Here is a 23,436-nt window from a genome sequence, read left to right as displayed (position 1 = left end):
TACCCAAAGTGCTATTATTATTCTGTGCTATAAGTAGCTATGCTCTGCGCTATGTTTCTTTGTATAGTTCAATCATGTGTTTTTTTGCTTTTTTTTTTCTATTTTAAACATTGTATCCAGTTTGATGTCCTTTGTCGCTGTGTAACTGCTTGCGCAAGTATGTAGGTATGTCACACAATTGGTCCCTCTACTAGCCAGTTAGGCTATGGGACCAAACAAGTGTTTGCGAAGTTTTTTGTTACATGAATGTGAAAGTTACAATAAAAAAAGAAAAATTTGCCACAGTGCCGCAGCATGACAAACTTAGCACTAACTTAAGGGGGGATACGGGTTTTGGCGATGAAAAAACGCCAAAAAATTCGATTTTTCAGTTTGGTGATTTTCGTTATCTTCATATCATCCCGCACCTGCCAGCAAAAAATGAACTCGAAATGACGGGTCGTTGAGCCAAAAAATGTTGTGTTTATTCATCCCAGCACTTGGTTTCGCTTACGAAATCGCCAAAAACAGCCCCCTTTTGCGTTGCTCGGATCACGCCAACCCCTCATCGAATCGCGGCCATCTTAGTCTCGCTTGAAAGAGCTTCTGTTGAGCTCGCTTTCCCGCCAGGAACAAATCTTCAATGCTGCAGCCAGTCTGCGCTACCAAGCAAAAACAAGCGACAAAACCGTGCGGTATCATTGGTCCATAGCAGTCACGTGAGTGAACAGCGGCTTGTGATTGGAGCGCGGGGACTGACAACACTGGTGATCACGCGCGTGCAGCCGCAAACACGCGCGTCGTCACCGCTATTTCGGAAGTTGTGTAGTTTTGCGATCGAAATCGAGATGCCGAACTGTGCTCGAAAGTTCCACACACTTCACAAATTCGGCAAGCGATGGAAAAAATGTGCTGTGCAGCCCAAAGAGTCATCGTAGCCAGCGCAGGCTACGTCGGCAGAGCCAAGCGGGACAGGAGAACGGCAGTCGCCGCGATGCAGCAGCCCAACACAAAGGCAGCCTTCGATCGCTACAACTTCTACCAGTGGCGACACGCGCTCAGAGTGCCATAAATCATCGCAACTGCCAACGAAGATATCTGCAGATCTCGACTGAAGAGTGCAATGGATTCCCAACGAAGTGGCGTTGTAACACAAGCGATCGCGACGGCGACCACGGTGCCGTCGGAATCATCTGATTGTGGTGATGGTTCAACAAGACGCCAGGAAACAACGCCGCTTGTGATTAGGACAGCAGAGAATGCTGCTGTAGCAAATCTCGCAGTCGGAGAAAGCGGGCTGCTACTGCGACCGCTGCTTGCAGTACTTCAAGTATGCGCGATCGAGCTGCGAGGGTAGACGTGACATTTTTGACATCGGCTGACCAGGAACTCATCGAGCGTCACACCCAGCAAAAAGCAGCGGAATTTTCTTCGGTCTCGGCAACTGATCGCAAAATGAGTGTTCTTGCTAGTCAGCGCGGCACCGAAAGTTTGTCGGCCTTGACGTATACCATGGTTGACCTCGACATAGTGAACAGTTTACTAAACGAACATTCTGCTTGCCGAGTATGCCATGGTCAGTTGACCATCGAACGCGACACGCGTGAGTACGGCGTAGCCATTAAGTTGAAGCTTCACTGCAGCAACTGCGGAGAAGTTGGTTCGAAATGGAGCTCTCAACGAGTTGGTGGCAGCAGTAACTGCAACCCGTTCGAAATCAACGTTCGCACAGCGCGTGCGGTTCAGAGCACCGGGAATGGTTAGACAGCTCTGAACGACATTTTTGCCGCTATCAGTGTTTCACATCGGGGCCTTCCCACGAAAACGTACCAAGAGTACTTGAAAATGAAGCTTCAGCCAGCAGCAACGAGAGCTTGGGCCGAACATTTGACTAAGTGTGCCACAGTGGTAAAGTGCCTCTACAAGGACCTCAATTTCGGCAACCCCGGAAATATTGCCGTCTCTTTTGATGGAAGCTGGCACACAAGAGGACACACCTCTCACATTGGAACAGCCACTGCGATAGAAGTTTTTTCAGGTTATGTGCTAGACTATGTTGTGCTTTCTCATTCTTGCCTCGGCTGTGAATGTGGTCCAAAACCCGAGAAATACTCTGAATGGAAAGCCAAACAGTCATGCCAGAAAAATACCTCATGCAAGGCTGGCCAAATGGAAGTAGAGGTAGCAATGATTTTATTTCAGCGCTCTCTTTTGCTTCATGGCCTCAGGTACACCACCATGCTTTGTGATGGTGACAGCCGGTCGTACAGTGCTGTCAAAGAAGCTTAGGTGTACAGCTTCATAAATGTTGAAAAAGAAGACTGCTCGAACCATGCGCGGAAGCGCATGGGGACTGCGCTTCGGAACCTCGTGCAGGAGCACAAAGGGGACAGCAGCGAGCGCATCAGTGGCAAGGGCCGCCTCACAGGTGACCTCATCACAAAATTGACGAGCTATTACGGCTGGGCTTTAAAATCCCATTGTGGGAATGTGTATGAGATGCGCAAGGCTGTGTGGCATCCACTGACGATCATCATGTGACATCCACTGACGAGAAATCAAACCACAGTTTCTGTCCACACGGCCCCGAGTCTTGCTGCAAGCATAATGCAGCCATGGCAAGGAATGAGCCCATCCCAAAAAGCAAGTACAATTTGCCAGAGGCTGTGAGCAATGCACTGCGTCCTGTTTATGAACGCTTGTCCGACAAGAAGCTCCTGCAGAGATGCACCAGAGGGAAGACGCAGAATGCGAATGAGGCCTTGCATTCGGTCATTTGGAGCCTCTCGCCAAGGGACAAGAACATGTCAATGTTTGCAATTTGAAACTGCCATGGCAGATACTGTTATGCGTTTCAACTTAAGGAACAAGGAATCTAGTTCGCTTATTTTGAGTGAACTGCAGCTAGATCAAATATGCACAGGTAACCAGCGGGCGGTTGAGAAAGACTATCGCCGTGCCTTCGGCTCGGAGATGAAACGTGCATCTTCAGCGGCGTTCCAGGCAGCCGCAAAGAAGAAGCACAAGCAAAAGCCTGCTTCAAACTACTCCGCAGGGGCTTTTTGAGTGATTGTGAATACAAGTGCAGTGGCTTTCATGCATGAAATTTTCGTTTTCACAACTTTTTTCAGTTTTTTGCGTTTTTCTCAAATACAGATTTTAGGATGTTTTGAACTTTAGGATGAGCACTGTGTTGCTAATACTGATTCGATTTGATCTTTTTTTTTGTTTGAATGCTAGGGTGTTGAAATGTGCAAGAAAACCTTGATAAAACGTTTAAGGGGGGACGCGGCACTTCGGGACCGAAAATCAGCCAAAAAATCGAGCTTTCGCGGACCTTCTTTTCGCGTTCCCGACATCATTGCGCACCTATTTACAAAATTTCATAGCCGAATACCATCAACTTTTATCGTTATTCAACTTTAAAAAACCGAAAACGGGCGTCCTGCCCTTTAAATTGAGGGCGAATAGCGCAGGTTTCGGCTCTACGATACGCGGGAACTACGCGCTCGATCGGCGCCATTTTGGTCTTGTTTGAAAGAACGCGTTTTCAGCTGTTTTTTTTTGTTCAGTAAGCAACATTGAGCGTTTCCCCGGCTCGAAAAACGGGGCCTCAAAGACGAAGAGCCGCGCTCACTGCCATTGGCTAAACGGCGCACGTGACTGAAATGGCGCTTTCCGGTTGGCTGGAAGCTCGCGGCTTGCGCCTGCATACGCGACCCGACGCCATTTTGAAAGGGTTACCGCTGTGACGCCTCGAAATCGGCAGAGCACTCTGAAGCTTCTGATCGTATTGCCATGCCTGGAAACGCAAAAAAGTATCGGACCGTGCACGCATTTGGTCGCAGGAAACGCAAAGGTCGTGGGAGAAAGTCTACGAAGTCATCAGAGCCCTTGGTTGACTCCGACGAACGATGTGTCGACGCTCCGCGGCCGTTCAGCGATGGTGCGACCGAGCGCGTTGCCTCCGACGACGATGACGGTGAAGCGAACTCCGGACGACTACGAATCGACGCCAAGGTGGTGACAAACGCCGAAGTTGAAGAAAATCATGCCCGGGAGAAAGCGACGCTCGACCGGCTTTCATCGGCGCCAGCAACTGCACGGAAAATTGACTTTTTCACCGCGAGTTGTAGCGAGGCAACCGCACAGGACTCGGACCACGCTGCTCCTTATCTGCTTATGCATCTAGATATCCTAAACGCGATAATGGGTGCCTTGTGTTGCAAAGCCTGCCACAGACCGGCTACGATCGTCAGAGGGGATCGGGACTACGGACTTGCCGTGAAAGTGCTAGTGCAGTGTGAAAGGTGCGGCGAGATCGCGAATGAATGGACTTCGCCCCGCGCGAACGGCACGAAAACGTGCAATCCGTTTGAAGTAAATCTTCTCGCTTCGAGGGCGATGGTGGCTACCGGCAACGGCCAAATGAAAATGAACGATATTTTCGCAACAATGGGCATCTCACACCGCGGTATGCACCACAAGACGTTTCAGCGGCATTTGAAGAACACGCTGGCACCCGCTGCAACGCGAGCGGCTGAGTCCGCTATGAGCGAATGTGCGGAAAAGGTTAGAACAATTTATGATGACTTGTGCTTCGGCCACCGGGGCAATATTGCCGTTAGCTACGACGGCACGTGGAAGACGCGAGGCCATTCTTCCCACATCGGCGTGGGCACAGTTATCGAATTATTTAGTGGCTACGTGTTGGACTACGTCGTTCTTTCCAACTTTTGCCTAGGCTGCGAGGTGGGCCCAAAGCCTAGTAGTGAGGGCTATCAAGAATGGAAGGCTAACCACAAATGCCAAAAAAATACGAACAGCAAAGCGGGGCAAATGGAAGTGGAGGCGGCTCTAATTCTGTTTCAGAGGTCGCTTGAACGCCATGGCCTGCGCTACACAACTATGCTGTCTGATGGAGACTCTAGGACATTTTGCGCCATACAAGACGCCAAGGTGTATGGTTACATTGACGTGCAGAAGGAAGACTGTATTAATCATGTACAGAAACGGATGGGCACCGCATTGAGAAACCTGGTGCAGAAACAAAAGTGCGATGGGAAAAGAGGCCTTGGTGGGAAAGGCAGGCTCACAGGTGAGCTGATCACCAGGCTGAGCACATATTATGGCCGGGCTCTGAAATCGCATGAAGGTGACGTGGGCGAGATGCAAAAGGCTGTGATGGCCACATACCGCCACGTCACCTCCACTGATGAATGCTCGGACCACAGTCTGTGCCCAGCTGGTGAAACTTCATGGTGTCGGCACAATGCCGCAAAAGCAAAGGGTGAGCCCGACCCCAGGCATGCCTACAATCTACCGAAAGACGTGGCAGAGGCATTACTACCGGTTTATACCCGGCTTTCGGAAAGAGCCCTGCTTCAGAGGTGCGAACGCGGCAAAACGCAGAACTCCAACGAGAGCCTACATTCGGTAATCTGGAGTTTGGCCCCCAAGGAGCACCATGCGTCCCTGTTCGCTGTTGAAGCAGCTGTTGCAGAAGCAGTGCTGCGCTTCAACACGGGCAATTTGAATTCTGCAACGGCAATCTTAGGTGAAATGGACATGAATGCGACAAGTACTGGTGCCAGGAGAGCGAGAAAAAAAGACCACCGTCGCAGCATTGTCTCCAACAAGAAAAGAACAGCCTCATTGGAACTCCGGAAGCTAGTGAAGAGGAGGCATGAGCACAGAATGCATTCAGACTATGCTTCTGGTGCGTTTTGAGGTTGTCTTGTTGCATCTTCTGCAATAAAAGTGTGTGCCCACGTTTTTTCTCGATTTCTCAAAACGACAATTTTCATGTGCTTCCCATTATGCCGGAGCAGTATCTCTTGTTCTATCTGGGTTATCATTACGATTTCTTTTTTGTTTCGAAGATAAATGCAGGGGATGTGTCGTAAAGTAAGTTTTATTGTAATAATTTTTGGAGAAAATTCTCTAAATGGATCTTTTGTTTCAAGTGTAGATGGGGAAATTTTTCATGTCATATTCAACATCCCACAACTTTGCTTCGAAATAGCCCAGAACAATGATTTATACTTTATTGCACACTGTGAACATACCGAATTGGTTCTATAGGTTGCACATCAATATCCAAGTTACAGTTAATTAGTTAATTAGGCCTTAATTGAAAAAGTCGCAGTTCATTATATCTTTAAAACTAATTGTCACAGCAAAAAAAGAATTAGATTTTTGAAATCAGCAGTAAAATCTACATAGGCTCTCCAAATTTGACTGAGGTACTCGCAAAAATAAAAGAGTTTTTGGAAGGTGTAGCATCCCCCCTTAAGGACATTGTAAAATTTTGAAATTTTCCAGAAATGACCAGTGAAAATTCAGAGCTAAGAGACTGCGACATAAACACTTCATAACTTTGGGTAAAATTTAGATACTAGCATGAAATTGCACATTAGCACTATTTGAATATTCAGCAATATATAGGTTCAATTATAGCTCTTTTGATGCATTACATTATATGCAAGTCACATCCCAAATTGAATTGAATTGAATTGAATTGTTTATTTTCAACATAATACATGTCGAGGGATGGTATGGCTAAAGGCAGAATTAACTGCCTGACAATGGCCCTACCACCCAAGCACTGTCCAACAGGGTTGTGGCTATCAGTAAGAAATTATACATTAGAAAGCGAAAGCTCAGCACGGAAAAAAAAAAAAAAAAAAAAAAACATGACATAGCGCTACTTGCAAGGGACGACGACATACATATAGGAATAGTAGAATTGAGTTCTTTAATGTAACAGGTCTTAAGCCACATGTTGTTAGAAGTCTACTCATACTATGAAGGGCACGCAAGACAGCAAATATAATTTAACAACACGCTTAAACAGGGATTTTGATGAAACTTCATACACATTGCTAAGTAATTGTGGATGCTGGTTTAGGAAACTAGGGATCATGTATTTTAGCTGTTTAGTACCATATTTTGTTCTGCAAAACGGAACTTCGAGGTGGCTGTGTCGCAAAATATATGGATTGCGGTTAGTCAAGTACATGTGTGTAAACATAGATTCATTTTGACGCATTTTACTGTGTATGTATGTAGCAAGTTTGAGGGAGTATAGCTGATCCACTTTTAATATCTCATTTTTTAAAAAAAACGGTGCTGTATGGTCAAGATAAGCAAGGTTTTCTATGTGTCGAACAGCTTGTTTTTGGAGGAGTGTCAGCCTGATTAAGTTTGTTTTGCTTGTAGTACCCCAGACTAAGAGGCAGTAGTATAGTTGAGAATGTATGAGTGTATAGTACAGCTGACGTTTTAGCCAAGTCGGAACCAGATGCCGGATATTGTAAAACACTCGATTGGACCTGGAAATGCTAGTATGTAATTTGTTTACGTGATGAGTCCAGCTCAAATGTTCTTCGAACAATACTCCCAGAAACTTAAATACAGATACCCGTTCAATAGCGCAAGCATCAAAACGAAGAGAAATGTCAGTGACATCGGGTTTATTCTTAGGTTTAAAAACAATGAATTTCGTTTTAGTAACATTTAACTGGAGCTGGTTGAGGGACAACCAAATCAGCAGCTGGTGCAACCAATTGTTTGTTACTATTGCCAAGTCAGCTAAATTATGACCAGAGAAAAATAAACTGGTATCATCGGCGTAGAGAACCATTTTAGGCGTAAGTGGTATATTCACAATGTCGTTGATATAAATTATAAAAAATATAGGACCCAAAATGGACCCCTGAGGTACGCCGCACATTATTTGCTTCATCTCTGAGCTTATGTTATTAAGACTTACAAATTGAAATCTATCTGAAAAATAACTCTTTATCAGTTCTAAGGTAACGCCTCTAATTCCATATTCGGGAAGTTTTTGAAACAAAATGTGATGCTTTATAGAGTCGAAAGCTTTCCTGAAGTCAAGAAAAACTCCAACAGTAAATAACCTGTTTTCAAAATTTTCAATTATTTCTTCTTTAACACTCAGCAGTGCCTCCTCGGTTGATTTATTCTTGCGAAAGCCAAATTGATTGTCAACAAGTGCCCGCTTTTCATCCAAGAATTGGGTTAACCTAAACTTTACAACTAATTCTAATACTTTAGAAAAAAGAGGTAGCACAGATATGGGCCTGTAGTTATTCAGATCATTCAAGGATCCACCTTTATGCAAGACTACAACTTTGGCTATTTTCATACTAGCAGGAAAGATCCCGGTAGATAGCGCGCTATTACATATATGACAAAGCGGGGCACATAGTATATCAGCAACATGAATAATTGGTCTCGCTTTGATTTCATCATATCCGGCTGCGCTATCTGTTTTCAAAGATTTGATTAATTTACAAATTTCATCTGCAGTGCACGGAGACAGAAATATGGAGTTGGTACTGTGAGATGATATATATCCACATAGATCATTTGTAAGATTGTTAGTACCAGGATTATTTGCAATACCAGCATGCAAAAAGTGATCATTAAATTTGTTCACCAGTGGAGTACTGGTATATTCCACATCATCAAACATAAGTGTGCTAGGGATCATAATATTTGAGCTGCCTTTGAGTTTACGAATTGTAGCCCATATTTTTTTGGGGTCACCTGATATCGACGCAAACACATCTTGGTAATATTGAGTGCGAGCTTTCCGAAGATCCGAATTGAGCTTGTTCCTGAGCTTTTTATATTCCCGGAGAATTGTTTCGTCTTTTACACGAATGAAAGTGTCAAATAATCTGTCCCTCATTCTAATTCTATGGTATAACTCACGAGTAACCCATGGTTTTCTAGATTTTCGATTACCTTTAACTGAATGTAGTGGAAAAGCAGAGTCATACGAGTGCTTAACTTTCTGCAAAAATAAATTGTAGGATAAATTCGGATCTTTCTCGTTGTATACATCTGTCCAATCAATATTTTCGACCAATGACCTAAATGCATTCAGTGCCTCATTATTAAAATTTCTTCTAAAAAATGGAGCACTGCGTGCATGACAGTTTTTACTTTTGGGGCGCGGAACGAAAACAAAGATTGGCAGATGATCACTAATATCGAAAGTGAGAATTCCTGAAAATACATCAGCGCTATCATGATTTGTTATGCACAAGTCAATTAAGCTTTCTGTATCTGGTGTTATTCTAGTGGCCCGGTTTATAGTGTTAGAACAATGAAATGACTCTATGACATCATTAAAACGTTGTGTTTGAGAATTGGATAATAATAAATTTATATTAAAATCACCAATCAGAACAACCGACAGACCTGTCATGGTAGCGTACTCAAGAATCTTGCTAACAGACAAACTAAATTCATGAAAATCACCAGAAGGGGGGCGATAGATAGCCGCAATCACGGTACTACAACATTTGACAGCAATTGACTCATAATCATCGTTAACGGCTGAAAATTCAGCGAGAACAAAGTAGTTCAGGTTATTTCTGATATAAAGTGAACAACCGCCTCCTCGACGACCTTTCCTGTAGACACTTTCACACTTGTATCCATCAAGAAAATTGACATCAGAAACCGACGAAAACCACGTCTCTGTAAATGCCAGAATGTCAAATTTATGGTCTAGTGCTTCCAGAGCTGTTTCTACTTCCATGACCTTACCACTCAAGCTTCTGCTATTTACATGAAAAATAGACAAATGATCACTCGGCTTTAAAGAATGACTCCGCAAGGTAGAATTGAAAATAGAGCTGTTATAATAGCTTATGCTAGATGATTCTTTCATCATAGAAAAAAAGAAAAAAAGTACGCGAACACAGAAAGACACGTCACAAACTGATCAGTAGCTTATTGTATCTTATCTAAGTCGGTTTGACATTCAATGCGGATCGCTCGCTCGCCCTGTGCCTTACGCACAAACATCTTTCCTTCTTTCTGCCAAACAAACTGATAGTGCTTTTCTTGCGCCCTAGCCCTCATTAGCCACAAAAGCTTCCTGTTTTCTGCCGTCAGATTATCCAAGAAATAGACATCCGATTTTGAAGACTTCAAATAGCCTTTCTTTGCCATCCATTCATTCCGTGTAGCGCACGATACAAAGCGAACGAGCACCGCTGGTTCTTTACCTGGCTTGGGCGGAAGCCTGTGCAAGCCGTCAATATTAGCTGGCGTGAGCTCGGCAAGGTTTAACTGTTTCGCCAGGTTATTCAGTTTACCGAGCAACTGTTCGCCTTGGCTATGGGGGATACCATGAATTTCCAAATTTTGACGGCGGCTATATTGCTCTAAGTAGTTGAGATGCTGTCGCAGCTTCTGAATTTCCAGAGGGTCATTGGCTGCTTCAGCCTTTTCAACTCTTTTCTTTAGAGCAGCTATTTCACATGATTGCTTCCTCATCTCGATGAGTACATCGTCATACTGCTCTGACAAGTGTTTAACAGATTGTTCCATATTTTGGACTGTGTCCTTCAGTTGCATTAGTTGATCTATTCTGCTTTTAATGGTGGGTATCTCCGACAACTTGCGATTTATTTCAGCCAGTATTTTTCCAGTGTCAGATGTCTGCTGCAGCTGCAACTTCCTGCAAATTCATGAAATAAGAATAGTTCTCACTTTTTTTATTGATCTAAAAAAATGTAATTACATATTTTTAATCAGTGTACAAAGCTGAATATTCCCTGAAAAAATCATGTCTCTAGGCCTCATACTAATATATTTCACTATCGGGTCCCATGTCCCCCCTTAAGAAGCAATACCACGTAGTACATTTCAGATTATGCTCATGTTTTTTAGGGTGTATATTCACCCCATTTACTGCCTCGCGCAATGAGGAAGCCAGGTGTCACCTCTCGAACACGCGGCGATGCCTTGCTGCTTGCGTGGATCGAATGCCCCCGTTCGCATGACGTAGTCCGTATTCAGGGCCAACACATTGACCCAGTGTCCGTGGCACTGCAACGTCCTGCACAGAACACCCTAGGGAGCACAAATGGGGGGTACATAATTTAGGCAATTTGTGCTATGCTCAATTTGAGAAGTAATGAATACAAAAACACATATAGTGAGTAAATTTTAGACAAACTTTTATTTTTTCTTGCGAAACGTGTTGCTTGGGCAAATGTTACAGTTTGCTCGAGCTTCAATATAACGAAATATTGGTTATAACGAAGTAAATGGAAAATAGTCTTGTAATATGGATGCAGTATTAGAAATATACCTTTATAACAAATTTTCAGATGTAACAAACCTATTTCTGTGTGAGATGCAACTTTGTTATAATGAGGTGTGAGTGTACGTGAATCTATTGACAACTTGTGGTACTGTAAAAAAACACGCTAAAATATCAGCAGCAAACTTGTGAAAATGTCACAAGCTGTGCGTGGGTGCGCTTATGTATGCATAAAAGATGTACACTATGTGACACTGTTGTGGGTTGCAATACAATAACTTTACAAAGACAACCCACATGAGGCTGGTGCCCCGGCTGTAACTTTTATAAAAAGTGGCATCTTGTCAAGGAATGTCTCTCTAAAATACAGAGTGCAACTGGGCTTGATTAAATTTCTGAGGTGCACATCACATGCAGCTCAAAGGTGTGAATATGCCTTAAAAATACACTTAAGTAAAACGATGAATTGGCTGATAAGGTGTTCTCTCAGAACTCTAATGTCATTAATCTTACCATTATAAGTTTATTGGTAGAGGAGAAAATCAAAGTCAAAGTACCAGTTTTAAATTTCCTGCCGACATCTACACGCTTGAAATCACGAATTCTGAAGTGTTTTCGTCATACTTGCTGACATTGGCTCGACGAAATTTTATATACTTGATACATTAAGTTTCTGGCCTTATCAGCACACATTGTATTTCATTTTATCTATCAGGAGCTACGCAGGCTTCAGTAATCACTGTCAAATATTTGTGATGGCACGGCATTTGACGCAGGAGTTTCAAGGTGGCATTGCCACCCACATTGTCCCTTTGATCATTTTCTCGCTTTCCAAGCATCTTCTCCTGGCGAGCGCAGTGGTTTTGTAATTGTGAAAGGGTAATTAACTTATAACAGAGCAGTCGTTTCCCTCTTTGGTGTTGCTTTAGGTCCATAGCACTCACAGTGTCGGCCCTCCAGACTTTGATAGTGCAGTCCTGGGAAGCGGTGTAGATGAGCCCTGTGCCACCCCAGCGAACGCAGGTCACCGACTGGACGTGGCCGGACAGGGTTAACCTCGTCTGTGCCAGCGTCGTATCCCAAATGCGTACAGTGCCATCTTTGCTGCTGCTGGCCAGGGCACGGCACTCCGCATTCCTGCACAGTCAAGAATTCCATTTCGAGCTTTTTAAAAGGCAAAAATAAATTTACAAGATAATGTCTCAGCATCGAGACGAAACATATTTAAGGGAAGACAGAACAATAAGTGAAAGTCAAAACATATTATATATCGAATTTTTCGTGATCAGTTTCCTACAACTAGGGCAGCAGCAAAAAATATGCTCAAGGAAGAAAGTCTGTATGGAAAATATCATAATGTTGATGTTTTACTGAACCTTAATAATCAAATGGCACAAGGCAACGTTTCTGGATTGCTCTGCGAGTTTCTCAATTGTCAAATCGACTCCACTCGCTTTTTCTTTTTCAATTTGTCTCCGAGACATAGTAGGTCGTGCTTTAAGTTCAAAAAAGAAAAAAAAAACAAATCACAGGATAGAGGCTCATATGGTTGAGCATTTTTCAAAAAAGGATAGTCACTAAAACACTGGCTCCAGCAGCATTCAATAAATGGCAACTCCTTATTTCTACTAACACGTATCATTACGTGAAGGACAGCACATGAAAACTGGTTCTAATTATCAGACAGGGGCCAGGAGCCAACCACAAAATAAAAATGCTTCATGATGCCACCACTTGAAAAAAGAAAAAAAGTCTTTATCACATCTAACAATGCAGACCGAATGCTCTTCCATCTTTCGGGCATTATTGGGAGAGCAAGTGCGCATGCCAAAATAAGACCCCTTCTCCCAATGCTCCTAAATAAAGCACTTCCACAAACCTGCAGCAAGAATAAATTACATAAATCAACAAGTGCATTTAGTTGTACAGATATGAGCTGCAAGCAATGCCACTTTTGGCATGCATGTGTGCATGTTAGTGTTCTTAAAGGGACAATAAAGAGCAAAATGATTGTTCACGTACTGGTAAGGTACAATTTTGAAATCCCGAAAACACTACTCTTGGTGCGACGTGACGCTTTGTAACCGAGAAAAACGTGCCAGCAGAAGATACGGGAGGAGACGCCATTGTGAGATCCCCACACTAAACACCATGACGTAAATTTTCAAGGTGTCTACTGGGTCCTGCATAGCTTATACTCGATAAACATGAAACACACTGTCATATGTTGGGGCCACAGACTTAGCATACGAAGTTCAGGAACTTTTCATCGAGGCAACGTCACGAAAATACGAGAAATACATGTTGCAACTTGTTATGTCAAGAGCGGAGATTTTGGCGTGAAATTTAAAAATGAAATTTCAACCTTGATTTTCTCCACTAATAATGCACTTATGAGAGTGAAACTTATGGCATTCAATTTTTCAGAGTGCAGCTTATCATTCTAAACCAAGTCATTGTTTCTCTTTCGTGTCCCTTTAAAGGCAAATGACAATTAAAGAAAGTGAAAGATCAATGTTTGGTAAAGTTTGGTAATGTTTGGTATCAGCAGCAGTGTTCTGCTAATCGAAAAATTACGGTAAATGTACAACAGCACATGTGCCACGAGTGGGACATTTTGAAGTGATACCAACGACGCCAGAGCCCCCAACTACAATTACGATACACTTGTAATCAAACCATCTGCAGTAAAAAAAGAACCTTCTGTGCATTACAACATGTAATAAAATTATGCTTGTCCATTTCTGTATGACTTAAAAAAGAAAACTGCCTGGTGTTACAATGAAGAAAAACGCAAGTGGTTCGAAATTTCCATTTTCGCCTTGTTAGGCTGGATACATACTAAAATATAATCCGTGCCATCCAGCCTATGGCTGTTGTTGCTGCTGTGGCTTGCTCCTGCTACTTTCTCTCTACTGCTACTGGTGTCTGCAACTGTGCATTAAAGGCGGGCAACATTGGGCATGGCAACTGTGATGTCGAACGGTCCACTTTTAAAAAAGACGGGTGGTTTGAAATGCACTGACGCAGTTCCGACCACTAAAACGAAATTTCATTTCAAAATAAGCATTTCCTTGGCGCATGAAAGTAGCCCTAAGAGGTTCCTGGATCGCTATTTCAGCAATCAATGTCAACATTAATATTTGCCCTTAGTGTCCCTTAAAATAACAGAGCCATCAGCTCACACGTGAATATGGCAGTTGAATGGCACTTGAAAGGCAGTTCATTCCGTGAGTACACAGCTTTTTTTTTTTTAGTGTGTGTGTGTGGCAGTTCAATCAATCCATTGACTTACGCAGGTCTTACACTAAAGGAGTTGTCGCAGCAGAGGGCTCCAAACAAATTTTAACCACATGGAGCTCCCTCACATAAGGCTCAATTACAAGTACACAAAGGCTCTTGGTTTGGATTTGAACCAGCACAAAAATGTAGTTGATTCAGCACGGAGTCACACATTTAAGTTTGTGGTGAGTAGCAGAATCTCATAGTCGCTGAGCCATAGCAGCAGTGCAAACTAGACGGTGCAATTACTAGCGCGCCACCATTTCCTCCCAACTGAAGCGCTCCCCGCCAAATAAATAATACTACGGTCAAATACTATATAGTATGATGCAACAAAAACACAGCAGGACTCACAGGTGCAAAGGCTCCCAACAGAGGCAAGTTATCCACTTCTTGTGCCCAGCCAGGGGTCGTCCAAGTTGCTTCCCAGACTCTGGATCCCAAATAAATATCTGCAAATAACAAAAACACATGCTTTCACTGCTCTGAAGGGCCAATGAGGGAACAGGCTATGTTTTTCTGCTTCCACATTTAAAAGTACCAATATGAAAGAGAATGAAGAATCTCAATTAAAGAAAAGGCTTTTTTCTGAATAGTGCTGCATTGGCCTGGTATTCAAGCTTCCATCTTCTACACTCAAACCTCAATATAACGAATTCAAATATGACAAAATAGTGGTTTTGATGGCGTAAACGAAGAATAGTCCCGCAATAGATACCGTAATGAAAACATATATTTATAACAAACTTCTGGATATAACAAAATTATTTTTGTGCAAAATGCAACTTTGTTATTATGAGATATAAGTGTATATGCAATCAACCAAGTAGTGTATGCTTTTGTTTGCAATAGTCAAGACTTTGTTATGAAAATCAATATTTAGTCATATTTTGTGATCCGTACAGTTGCAATTCCAAGCACAAATGTGGGTTTTTCAAAGAATGCAAAGAAGTGTTGCTTTGGCAGTAAAAACGTACAGTTGCAATTCTAAGCACAAATGTGGGTTTTTGAAAGAATGCAAAAAAGCGGTGCTTTGGCAGTAAATGCCACTTGAAGACCAGTTGCCATCTTCGTATGTTTCCTTTCGTGTGGAACCACACGTTCTACATACTTGCGAAAATGTCACAAACCAGGCCGTTTTTGCATCCAGATGCCAGCTTCTTCCCGTCTGGGGCCCATGTGACGCAGAGAACCCAGTTCTTGTGCGCTAAGAGAAATGAAAACATAATAGTCATTATTTGAAAAGAAACCACAAAACTTTACAGCAGATGGAAGCCTGCAAGTACCTTTGCAGGTATGATGCGGAGTCTGTGTGTTGAGGTCCCAGAATCGTACAGTCGTGTCACCAGAGCCACTTGCCAAGTGTCTGTTCAACAGCATTGAGTACAAGTAAGAGACAATGTGGCATTGCATAATCCCTGTAAATTGAACCACTTGTGTAAGAGCCACAATACTATTTGTATATGCGGTCATTTCATGCTAAATGTCCCAGACATTTTGGCGACCGTCTCAAATGTATTTGAAAAAAATATATACTGCTGATTTATTGCATTTAAGACAGTAAATTACTCTGTCTAAGTTCCGTAATTTTACCAGCCGTGGTACTTTAAAAGCTGACAATGTGCTGCTAATTAGGAAGGCACAACTGGCCACATTTTAATGAAAAACCCCAAGTACTACTTAGATTAGGGTGCATATTAAAGAACTCCGGGTAGCAGAAATGCACTCGAAGCAATCTCCTCTATTGTGCCTTATAATCATGCTGTGGGTGTGCTATGTAGAACACCAGAATTTTTTCCTTCGACAACAAAATTTCAACCTGCTGCTTTCTGCACTATCGCATAACTCTGGCAACAGGTACTGATTTGCTGAGCGTCCCATCTCTCAAATAGAAACTTGTATGGAAAAGACCACAACTAGTTTTTAACACTATACTTCGATGGGCTAATTGGTCGTCGTCTATAGTAACTTTTAGTGGAACAAAATGACACAATAACGACGGGAAAGCGATGTGTTCATGTGTTGTTCTCTTGAGCCAAAAGCTGCTACAGTAAAAGCTTGTTAATTCAAACTTACAGTTAATTCAAACTGACACCTTGGTCCTGGTACAGTCCTACGTATTTCTGTGGGGAAAACTCCTGATAATTCAAATGCAGAATGGTACAAATGAAGACCAGAATGATACATTCAAACTCCGAGTACGTGGCTTTCATCGTTTTTTGCAGAAGTCGGCCCAGCCCAGAGTGCTCACAATGTTTTGCAAAACCAAATCAAACCAAATGTACAAGAGATGCAAAACAATGAAACAGCAGCATTTTTCAGCAGATGAGAATTGGGACATTGTGCTTATTACCTTAATGTTGATTGTGTTAACTCTGCAATATAATTAAACGTGTTTCAAAGCATAAATAGAGCCACTCCTCACACAATTGCATGTTGGCGCTGCTTTCTGGCTAACCAGTTACTGATCCATTAGTTCAGCCAGCTGTTAGAGCTCCATAAATTTTATTTAAAAAATCACCTCCCGGGAGCATGTACCAGCCCTAATTCACGATAATAAGTCCAGAAGTGGCCTCTTCCGGTTCCGTAAGGCAGTGCGGCGCGACGTCTGTTCATTCTTGTGTCTGTCCTCTTATTCGAACTGTGCTTAATTTGAACAATCTTATGGTCGCCTTCAAGTTCGAATTAACAAGCTTTTACCATATGCAGTTGTTTGTTTCCCTCTTTGCACAAAACAAGTCATAATATTGCAACAAACAAATAAGGACAATCCAAGCTTGGCAGAGGTCTCACCTCCCATCTGGACTGAAGGCCGTCACGAGCACAGCTTCTTCATGTCCAGGGATTGAGGCAGTGCAGCGCGTAACTGCCTGCACCTTGAATAACGCCTGCGGTGCGTACACAATTTCCACGACCTTCTCAGGCTCCAGAGGTTCGGTCTTTGCAAGCAGCGTCTTGGCCAAGGACTCCCTGATCTCGACACCGTCCACGAAAAATAGGTACGGCACTTTTTCCTCCTTCGGGGGAAAAAAAAAAGAAAGATGAATTTCCAGGCGCAGGTTTGCCTTTTACACCAGTATGCGAAATCTCTCACTGGTTACCGCTCTTACAATACATCAGTCACACAGCACCTACAATTTAGTACAGTGCTCAAACATTAAACTTACATAATCACAACACTGCACAAAAAACACAAACACCAGAAGGAAACACTTATAACATGCATTCATAAACTAGCAACTGAATTTCATTTGAAGAAAGATGAGAACATATATATAGAAAGAAGCCAATCTCTCCATTACAATGTTATAACCTCTCTAGCGTGACATAAAAATGATCTTTTCTTGCCACAGTTGCCACTGATGCACAGCTAGTGCATGTGTATCCTGCATGAGCAATGTAAAAGCAGGGTTCATAGTACCTGAGTGAAACAAAATTCAAGGGTTTTCAAAGACTTTCAAGGACCTAAACACACTTGAAACCGTAAAAATTGAAAGCACCACTTTCTACAGCATAAAAATTTGTACTTTATTTTATTTGTACGATTGGCACCATGAACGCACTCAAGTTACCATGGACTGTATAGTCGGTTCTGTGTTCTCAATGTGTTTTGCACTTTTCATGTGACTTTCAAGGGCAGACTCGACTATTGATGACACGTCGAAGCTCTTCCCACATGGGAAGACTTCGCCTGATGCGAGTTTGACGTATCCGGTGCAATCCGCTCCCTATGAGCAGCAATGCATAACCAAAACGGCTGGAATTAGCACTTGCCCGGAATAGTTACACCACAAGCGACGCAACTGGGAATATCCGCGCACACTTGCATAGTCTGCACGAAAAAGCCAGGCTTAGCTCTGTTGTTGCTGCTGTAACCACGTAAGGGCTCCCACAACGACAGTGTACTAACAGAGTACACTGTACTAGTACAACAGTACAATATGGCTAGAGAAACGAATTGGATTGGATGAACTGTTGGCTTGAGAGCACATAATTGCCAGGGGCACAGAATAAACCCACTAAATTATGGCTGAACGAACTTGTACAGACGAAATTCAAGGACCTCAAACAAATTTAAGAGTTTTCAAGGCCTTGAAAATGCCATTTTGAAATTTAAGGGTTTCAAGGACCGCTACGAACCCTGAAAAGGCTTTGAGGATATCTTCTCTACAGACCGTGCCAAAAAATTTGGTTGGATTAACGATCAGATGGCAGTTGTAATGCTTAAGGTCTGACCACACATACACAATGCAGCATGTCAGCACGTGGTATGTATACACGATGCCGTGCCCTGTCCTTGTAGATGGGCAAAGTACCTAGTTTACAAGCCACGAACCGCAGCGCATACGTGAGGTCAAGCCTTTACAATGTTCTGCTAATGTTCTGCCTGCATTGCTGTTCACTGCCCAGTTGTGCTCTTGCACCTGTCATCAAAGCACGCACTTTTTTACTATTTGCACCTTGCTGCAACTTAGGGGAACTTCATAAACATGTTTTTTTTGCACTGATGGCACTGTACTGCATATCTCTAAGTACAAAGGTATGGTTTTACTTTGTTCACCATTGGGCAATTCGCATACTAGTTTCCTGGAAACAAGATTAACATTATGTTTTTCAGCAACTTACTTAAGATGTGTAAAATCCTATGCGTTTTGATTAGGAGCGTTACACTACTTAGCCCACATCAAGCTCTTCCCACAAATTAACAGCCATGAATCTATCCAATACTATTATTCTGATGTTTAGTCAATGAAATGAAGCCTTTGGCAACAGCTAGCATAGTGCATCAACGAAAGTACCTTCATTGCAGTGTGCCTCTTCCAGCAATTGTTTTCCCAAGCTATCATAGTTGTTACCAGTATAGATGGATCATTTCATTAAAGTTGTTTGCGCCTTGATGCCGCACCACCATATACAAGGACTTGTTTATGCCTCCTCTCCACTACCACTGCTATTTATAATATATCCTAGGAGCTTCAAATAAAGTATCAATGCAGCATTTGTTCATTTTTTAACTTTCACCAAAGTGTAGACACTTGGGCATTTTCTCAGTCCAAACAGCACCCCAAGTGGAGAACACAGAAATCAAAACTGGTGGTTCTTGGACTCCGAAATTGTCTGCCGCATGCCGGTAGGAAATCATGAAGGCCAGTGTTTGCGCCTCTCTTCGGGACAAACATGTGCATGTTTGTGGCACCAGATGTTACTTGGCCCGTACATGTCGCATGCTCAAGTACCTTTCAGCAAGCTGCATGAGGATGGACTGGACGCGACGAATCTAAAGGCTGGAAAAAACGTATGGCTTTATCAAAGACACCCTCTCCACCAGAACTGCGGCTAAGTCGGCGGTCAAAGTCCGACTGCGAGTAAGAGAATCCAAAGAGACTCGATGGAAAAAGGCTATGTAAGCCAAGTCCTCCCTTGAGTGTTCAGGACTCATAAGGAGAACGTCAGTTGGTATGATTTCTACGAGAACAGTTGTGGCAGCAGCCTCCTGTTCGAGTCGAGAGCTGGGGCTATTCTTAAATACAACAGAAGGTTCGATGATGCTGTTGTCAGCAGCCAGTGCACAGTCTGCGGTATGGAGACCGAGATGCCAGAACATCTTGTTTTTTGCTGCAGAAGTCTTCCCACTGCACCAGACGAGGTCGCAACCCTTCCACGGGCGCTAGAGTTTCTCGATGCAGATGACAACTGTGACAATGAGGGGAGACGATACGCGGTGGCAGTCACGAAAAGGCAGCTTTCCGAGTGGTGGGAAATTGTACGCCGAACTTAAGACCTGCTATGTGCAGGTCTCCTGCCTCTGGCGAGTGTACGTGTTTCGTCCTTTTTTTTTTTTTTCATTGAGGCCAGGACACTGAGTGTATTCCCCGTTGCAAATGGGCAGGCCATCGCTACATCATCGTAACGTTTTGGCCACCAAAAATCATGGCACGTGCCTCCTCGAGGCCGATGCGCATGCGCGGACTACCTACCCGGTAAAGGCCCCTTGAACGCTCGTGTTCGTAATGCCAACTACTGTTCACACTAGCACGAGATTGTGCGGTCATACATTATATGACGATTCAATCAGCTGTCGCGATCGTGTAATGCGTGCTGCATCTCCGGCCATCGCGGGATGTCACGCAAGCGAAGCGCGTTCGATCAGATCTACAACACGAAAGTGTTCTAAGTGAACTCACAGTTTCCAAAAAGGCGTTGCAGAGTAGCTGAAGCTTTTCCACCGTGACGTCGACAGGGAGGTCGAACGGCGCTCCAGCATTTTCTCCCGACTCCGATTTGAACTGGGCCAAGACTCGCTCAACCGTCAGCTTCGGCTCCGGCTGTTGGTCTGCAGATTAAGAGCGTAATGTCTACAACTACACCTGTCAAAGCGTCTGAACCGGGTATGCAAGAAGCCTTACCTCGTTTTCGCTTCATGTTGCTCACGTTCGGCGAGCTATCACGGAATATGTTGCAGTAGCCAACAAAAAGAAGCCACCTCGATCGCACGTACACCGCTATTTGAACCCGGATATCATCTACCTGTCATATTGCCAGAAGACACGACCTTTTTTTTTTTTTTTTTTTTTCGTGAAACAGCCTGAGAGAGATGAGAAACACCGTCAAACCTCATACACGTGGTCACATCGGCCAGCGCTTACAGCGGCAATCACCACATGATCAAAACAAATAAACTGAGCATGCGCACAACATTACGTCATCGCGCAAGTATGAACACAATATAGTTCAGAAAAGTATTCAAGCTTCTTTCATAGGAACACTTCTGATTGCAGTGAAACGTATGCATAATGTTAAAATACGTTTTATAAGCATTGTTACAAATTCTAGAATGATAAACACTCAGGCGACCTTCCGGCAACAACACGTAGTGGCGTAGTGTTACAAGCTGTGCACATGCTGTGCAGTGCATGAGACAGTCGAAACCCTCCTCTATTTTTTTCAGTGCCCGGGCGAACGCTCTCATCAGGCCGTCGAGCGCGCGCTCCTCCTCCGCTCGCCACTGCCGCATGAAAGCGCTGCACGAGTAGAGTACGTGAAGTGCCTACGCGGCAGGCGCTACAGTGGCGGAGGAATCAGTACAAAAGGTGGCAGCACCCTGAGCGGGGGCGCGTGCATTGAGACACCCTAACCCTTGTTTAGCCTCGTAACTTATAGCCATTATTCCGATACTTCAGAACTTTGTCCGGACTGCCACAATCGCAGTGATTTTAACCACATGCTCTGAAGGTGCCCCTCTCTACAATGCAAAACTGAAGAATTTTTCGAAAATTCCTTTCATTTAGTGCTCACGAGTGCGGTTCTCATACAACAACTCAAGGCTGTCCAGAAGGCCCGCGATGCGGCGGTGAGGCTAGGGCGCCCCGTTCCTACGTGGGAGAGGCCCGTGACCCTACCCCTATAAAACGCAGGTGGAATTCTTCAGGACCCCAATAAAGTTTTTCATCCATCTATCCAGTCCCCTTATGGATTCACCTAAGACGACTTGTTTGTTTGTAGCACGGAGGAAGGAAAAAGGTGGTTTGTGGCCTGGAATCCATCCATGACACATATCCACTGGAGGGGATTGGCCAAGAAAACATATAGTATCTTCTAGATGGTAACTGCACTATTGCTTACAAAATAAAGAAAAGATGTACATGTAAAACATTATAAAAAACAAAAACTCAGAGAGTGAGGAAAAAACAATAAAATAATCACTAGTATAATTACTATACCTTGATTTTGGGAGCCGACTAGACGGCTGAGTTGGCCGAACACGATTAATTTGGGATGTATGTCTCATATTTATTCACATTTCGAAAATTACTTTCTCGCTGTTCTTTTTTTTTGAGTATTCGTTAAAGTGGGCTTTATGTTGAAATATGTTTAGTGTCTTGAATGAAATTACACACCGCATCAAATGCATCTTTGTGGCGATTTACCAAAAGGGAGGCACCAAAATTTAGAACTGTTTCTGTGGTTAAATTCATACCTAGCTTCTCAAACGGAATAGCTAGAAGTATTTTCCCAATTACTGCGTAATTACGACATGACACAATGTTCTATAGTTTCCGATTCTTCGCAGAACGGACAAAGATAGGAGAGCGTCAGAGCAGCTCTGTGAAATAAAAATTAAAGGGGGGAACATGGCACCGGAATCGGTAGATAATAACTTGAAGATTTTCCGACGAACTAAGATGGCCATGGAAATTTGAGACGACTGAAAGGCAGAAACAATCCTCGTTTTCTTTCGATTCAATGCAATTAACTTGTTTCCTATACTTCCCTGCGGGGTAATTCTGCGCCCAACATGGTTTTCTTACTGCATCAAGGATTAGAGACAAAGCTAACTTTCTGCCCCTCAGCTGGTTATGCACTGCCCTGATGATCGACCCATTTCGATCTAGTGAAGATGCGATATTATGCCGTCAGGTTATGTGACCTTGCGATACGTCACAAACATTTATGATATCATATGATGACGTTCTCACGCAATTATGATTACTTGCACCACTCGTGTTCACGCCGCCGTCGTGAAAAAACGCCGGACGCCGCTGGCAGTCAATTTTCGCTTTTGATGAGTTAAAGCTTTTGCCTTAATGCACTCACTGTATGGCTGTAGCTCCGTGAAATTGCAGTTTCTGCTGGTATTCGGGGAGCGTGCTTGCAGTAATCACTAATCAGGCGGAAGAATTGATCTTCTAATAAATATTCGTACTACACTCTAATATGTAGCCGTCATTTACAACCGTAATATTTTGTAGATTATAAGTAGTGGCGGCTGAAGACTGCCCGTGACGTTTGGCAACACGACAATTAGATGTTTTTAGACACTGACAAGCTCAAGCAACTGACCACAGACCGCATTTTTCATGCACGTTTCTCACCTAGGCTCAAGTTGATAGTTGGCATTAGACTTCAACCTTTAGCAGCGCCTGTTCAAAACACAGGCCATGATCGCAGAAATCGCGCCGCATACAGAGCTGTTCTTGTTTATTTCACGGTGATTTTATTATTTAAGCTCTCAAATGGTGAAATCACCTACCGCAGTTTCTCATTTTCTGACACTTGCTTTTTTTCGGTGGCAACACATGTCA

The 23,436-nt window shown here is 43.4% G+C and overlaps 1 protein-coding gene across 1 annotated transcript in view; it reads right to left on the bottom strand.

The window, feature by feature from the left end:
* Nle (notchless protein homolog 1) overlaps positions 1–21,165 on the bottom strand; it is a 35,058-nt gene extending 13,893 nt beyond the window's left edge. The window contains exons 1-8 of the mRNA XM_037423127.2: positions 20,761–21,165; positions 20,539–20,687; positions 17,147–17,370; positions 15,640–15,719; positions 15,484–15,560; positions 14,708–14,805; positions 12,016–12,208; positions 10,749–10,878 (exon numbers count right to left, since the gene is read on the bottom strand). Coding sequence (XP_037279024.1) covers positions 10,749–10,878; positions 12,016–12,208; positions 14,708–14,805; positions 15,484–15,560; positions 15,640–15,719; positions 17,147–17,370; positions 20,539–20,687; positions 20,761–20,776 — 967 coding nt within the window. The 5' untranslated portion in view covers positions 20,777–21,165. The remainder of the gene's footprint in view (positions 1–10,748; positions 10,879–12,015; positions 12,209–14,707; positions 14,806–15,483; positions 15,561–15,639; positions 15,720–17,146; positions 17,371–20,538; positions 20,688–20,760) is intronic.
* Positions 21,166–23,436: the final 2,271 nt, after the last annotated feature.

This window comes from Rhipicephalus microplus, chromosome 3, assembly GCF_043290135.1.
Source record: "Rhipicephalus microplus isolate Deutch F79 chromosome 3, USDA_Rmic, whole genome shotgun sequence".
NCBI classification, from domain to species: domain Eukaryota; kingdom Metazoa; phylum Arthropoda; class Arachnida; order Ixodida; family Ixodidae; genus Rhipicephalus; species Rhipicephalus microplus.
Note: the sequence above shows the minus strand (reverse complement) of the source record. Positions and strands in the feature narration are given on the sequence as shown.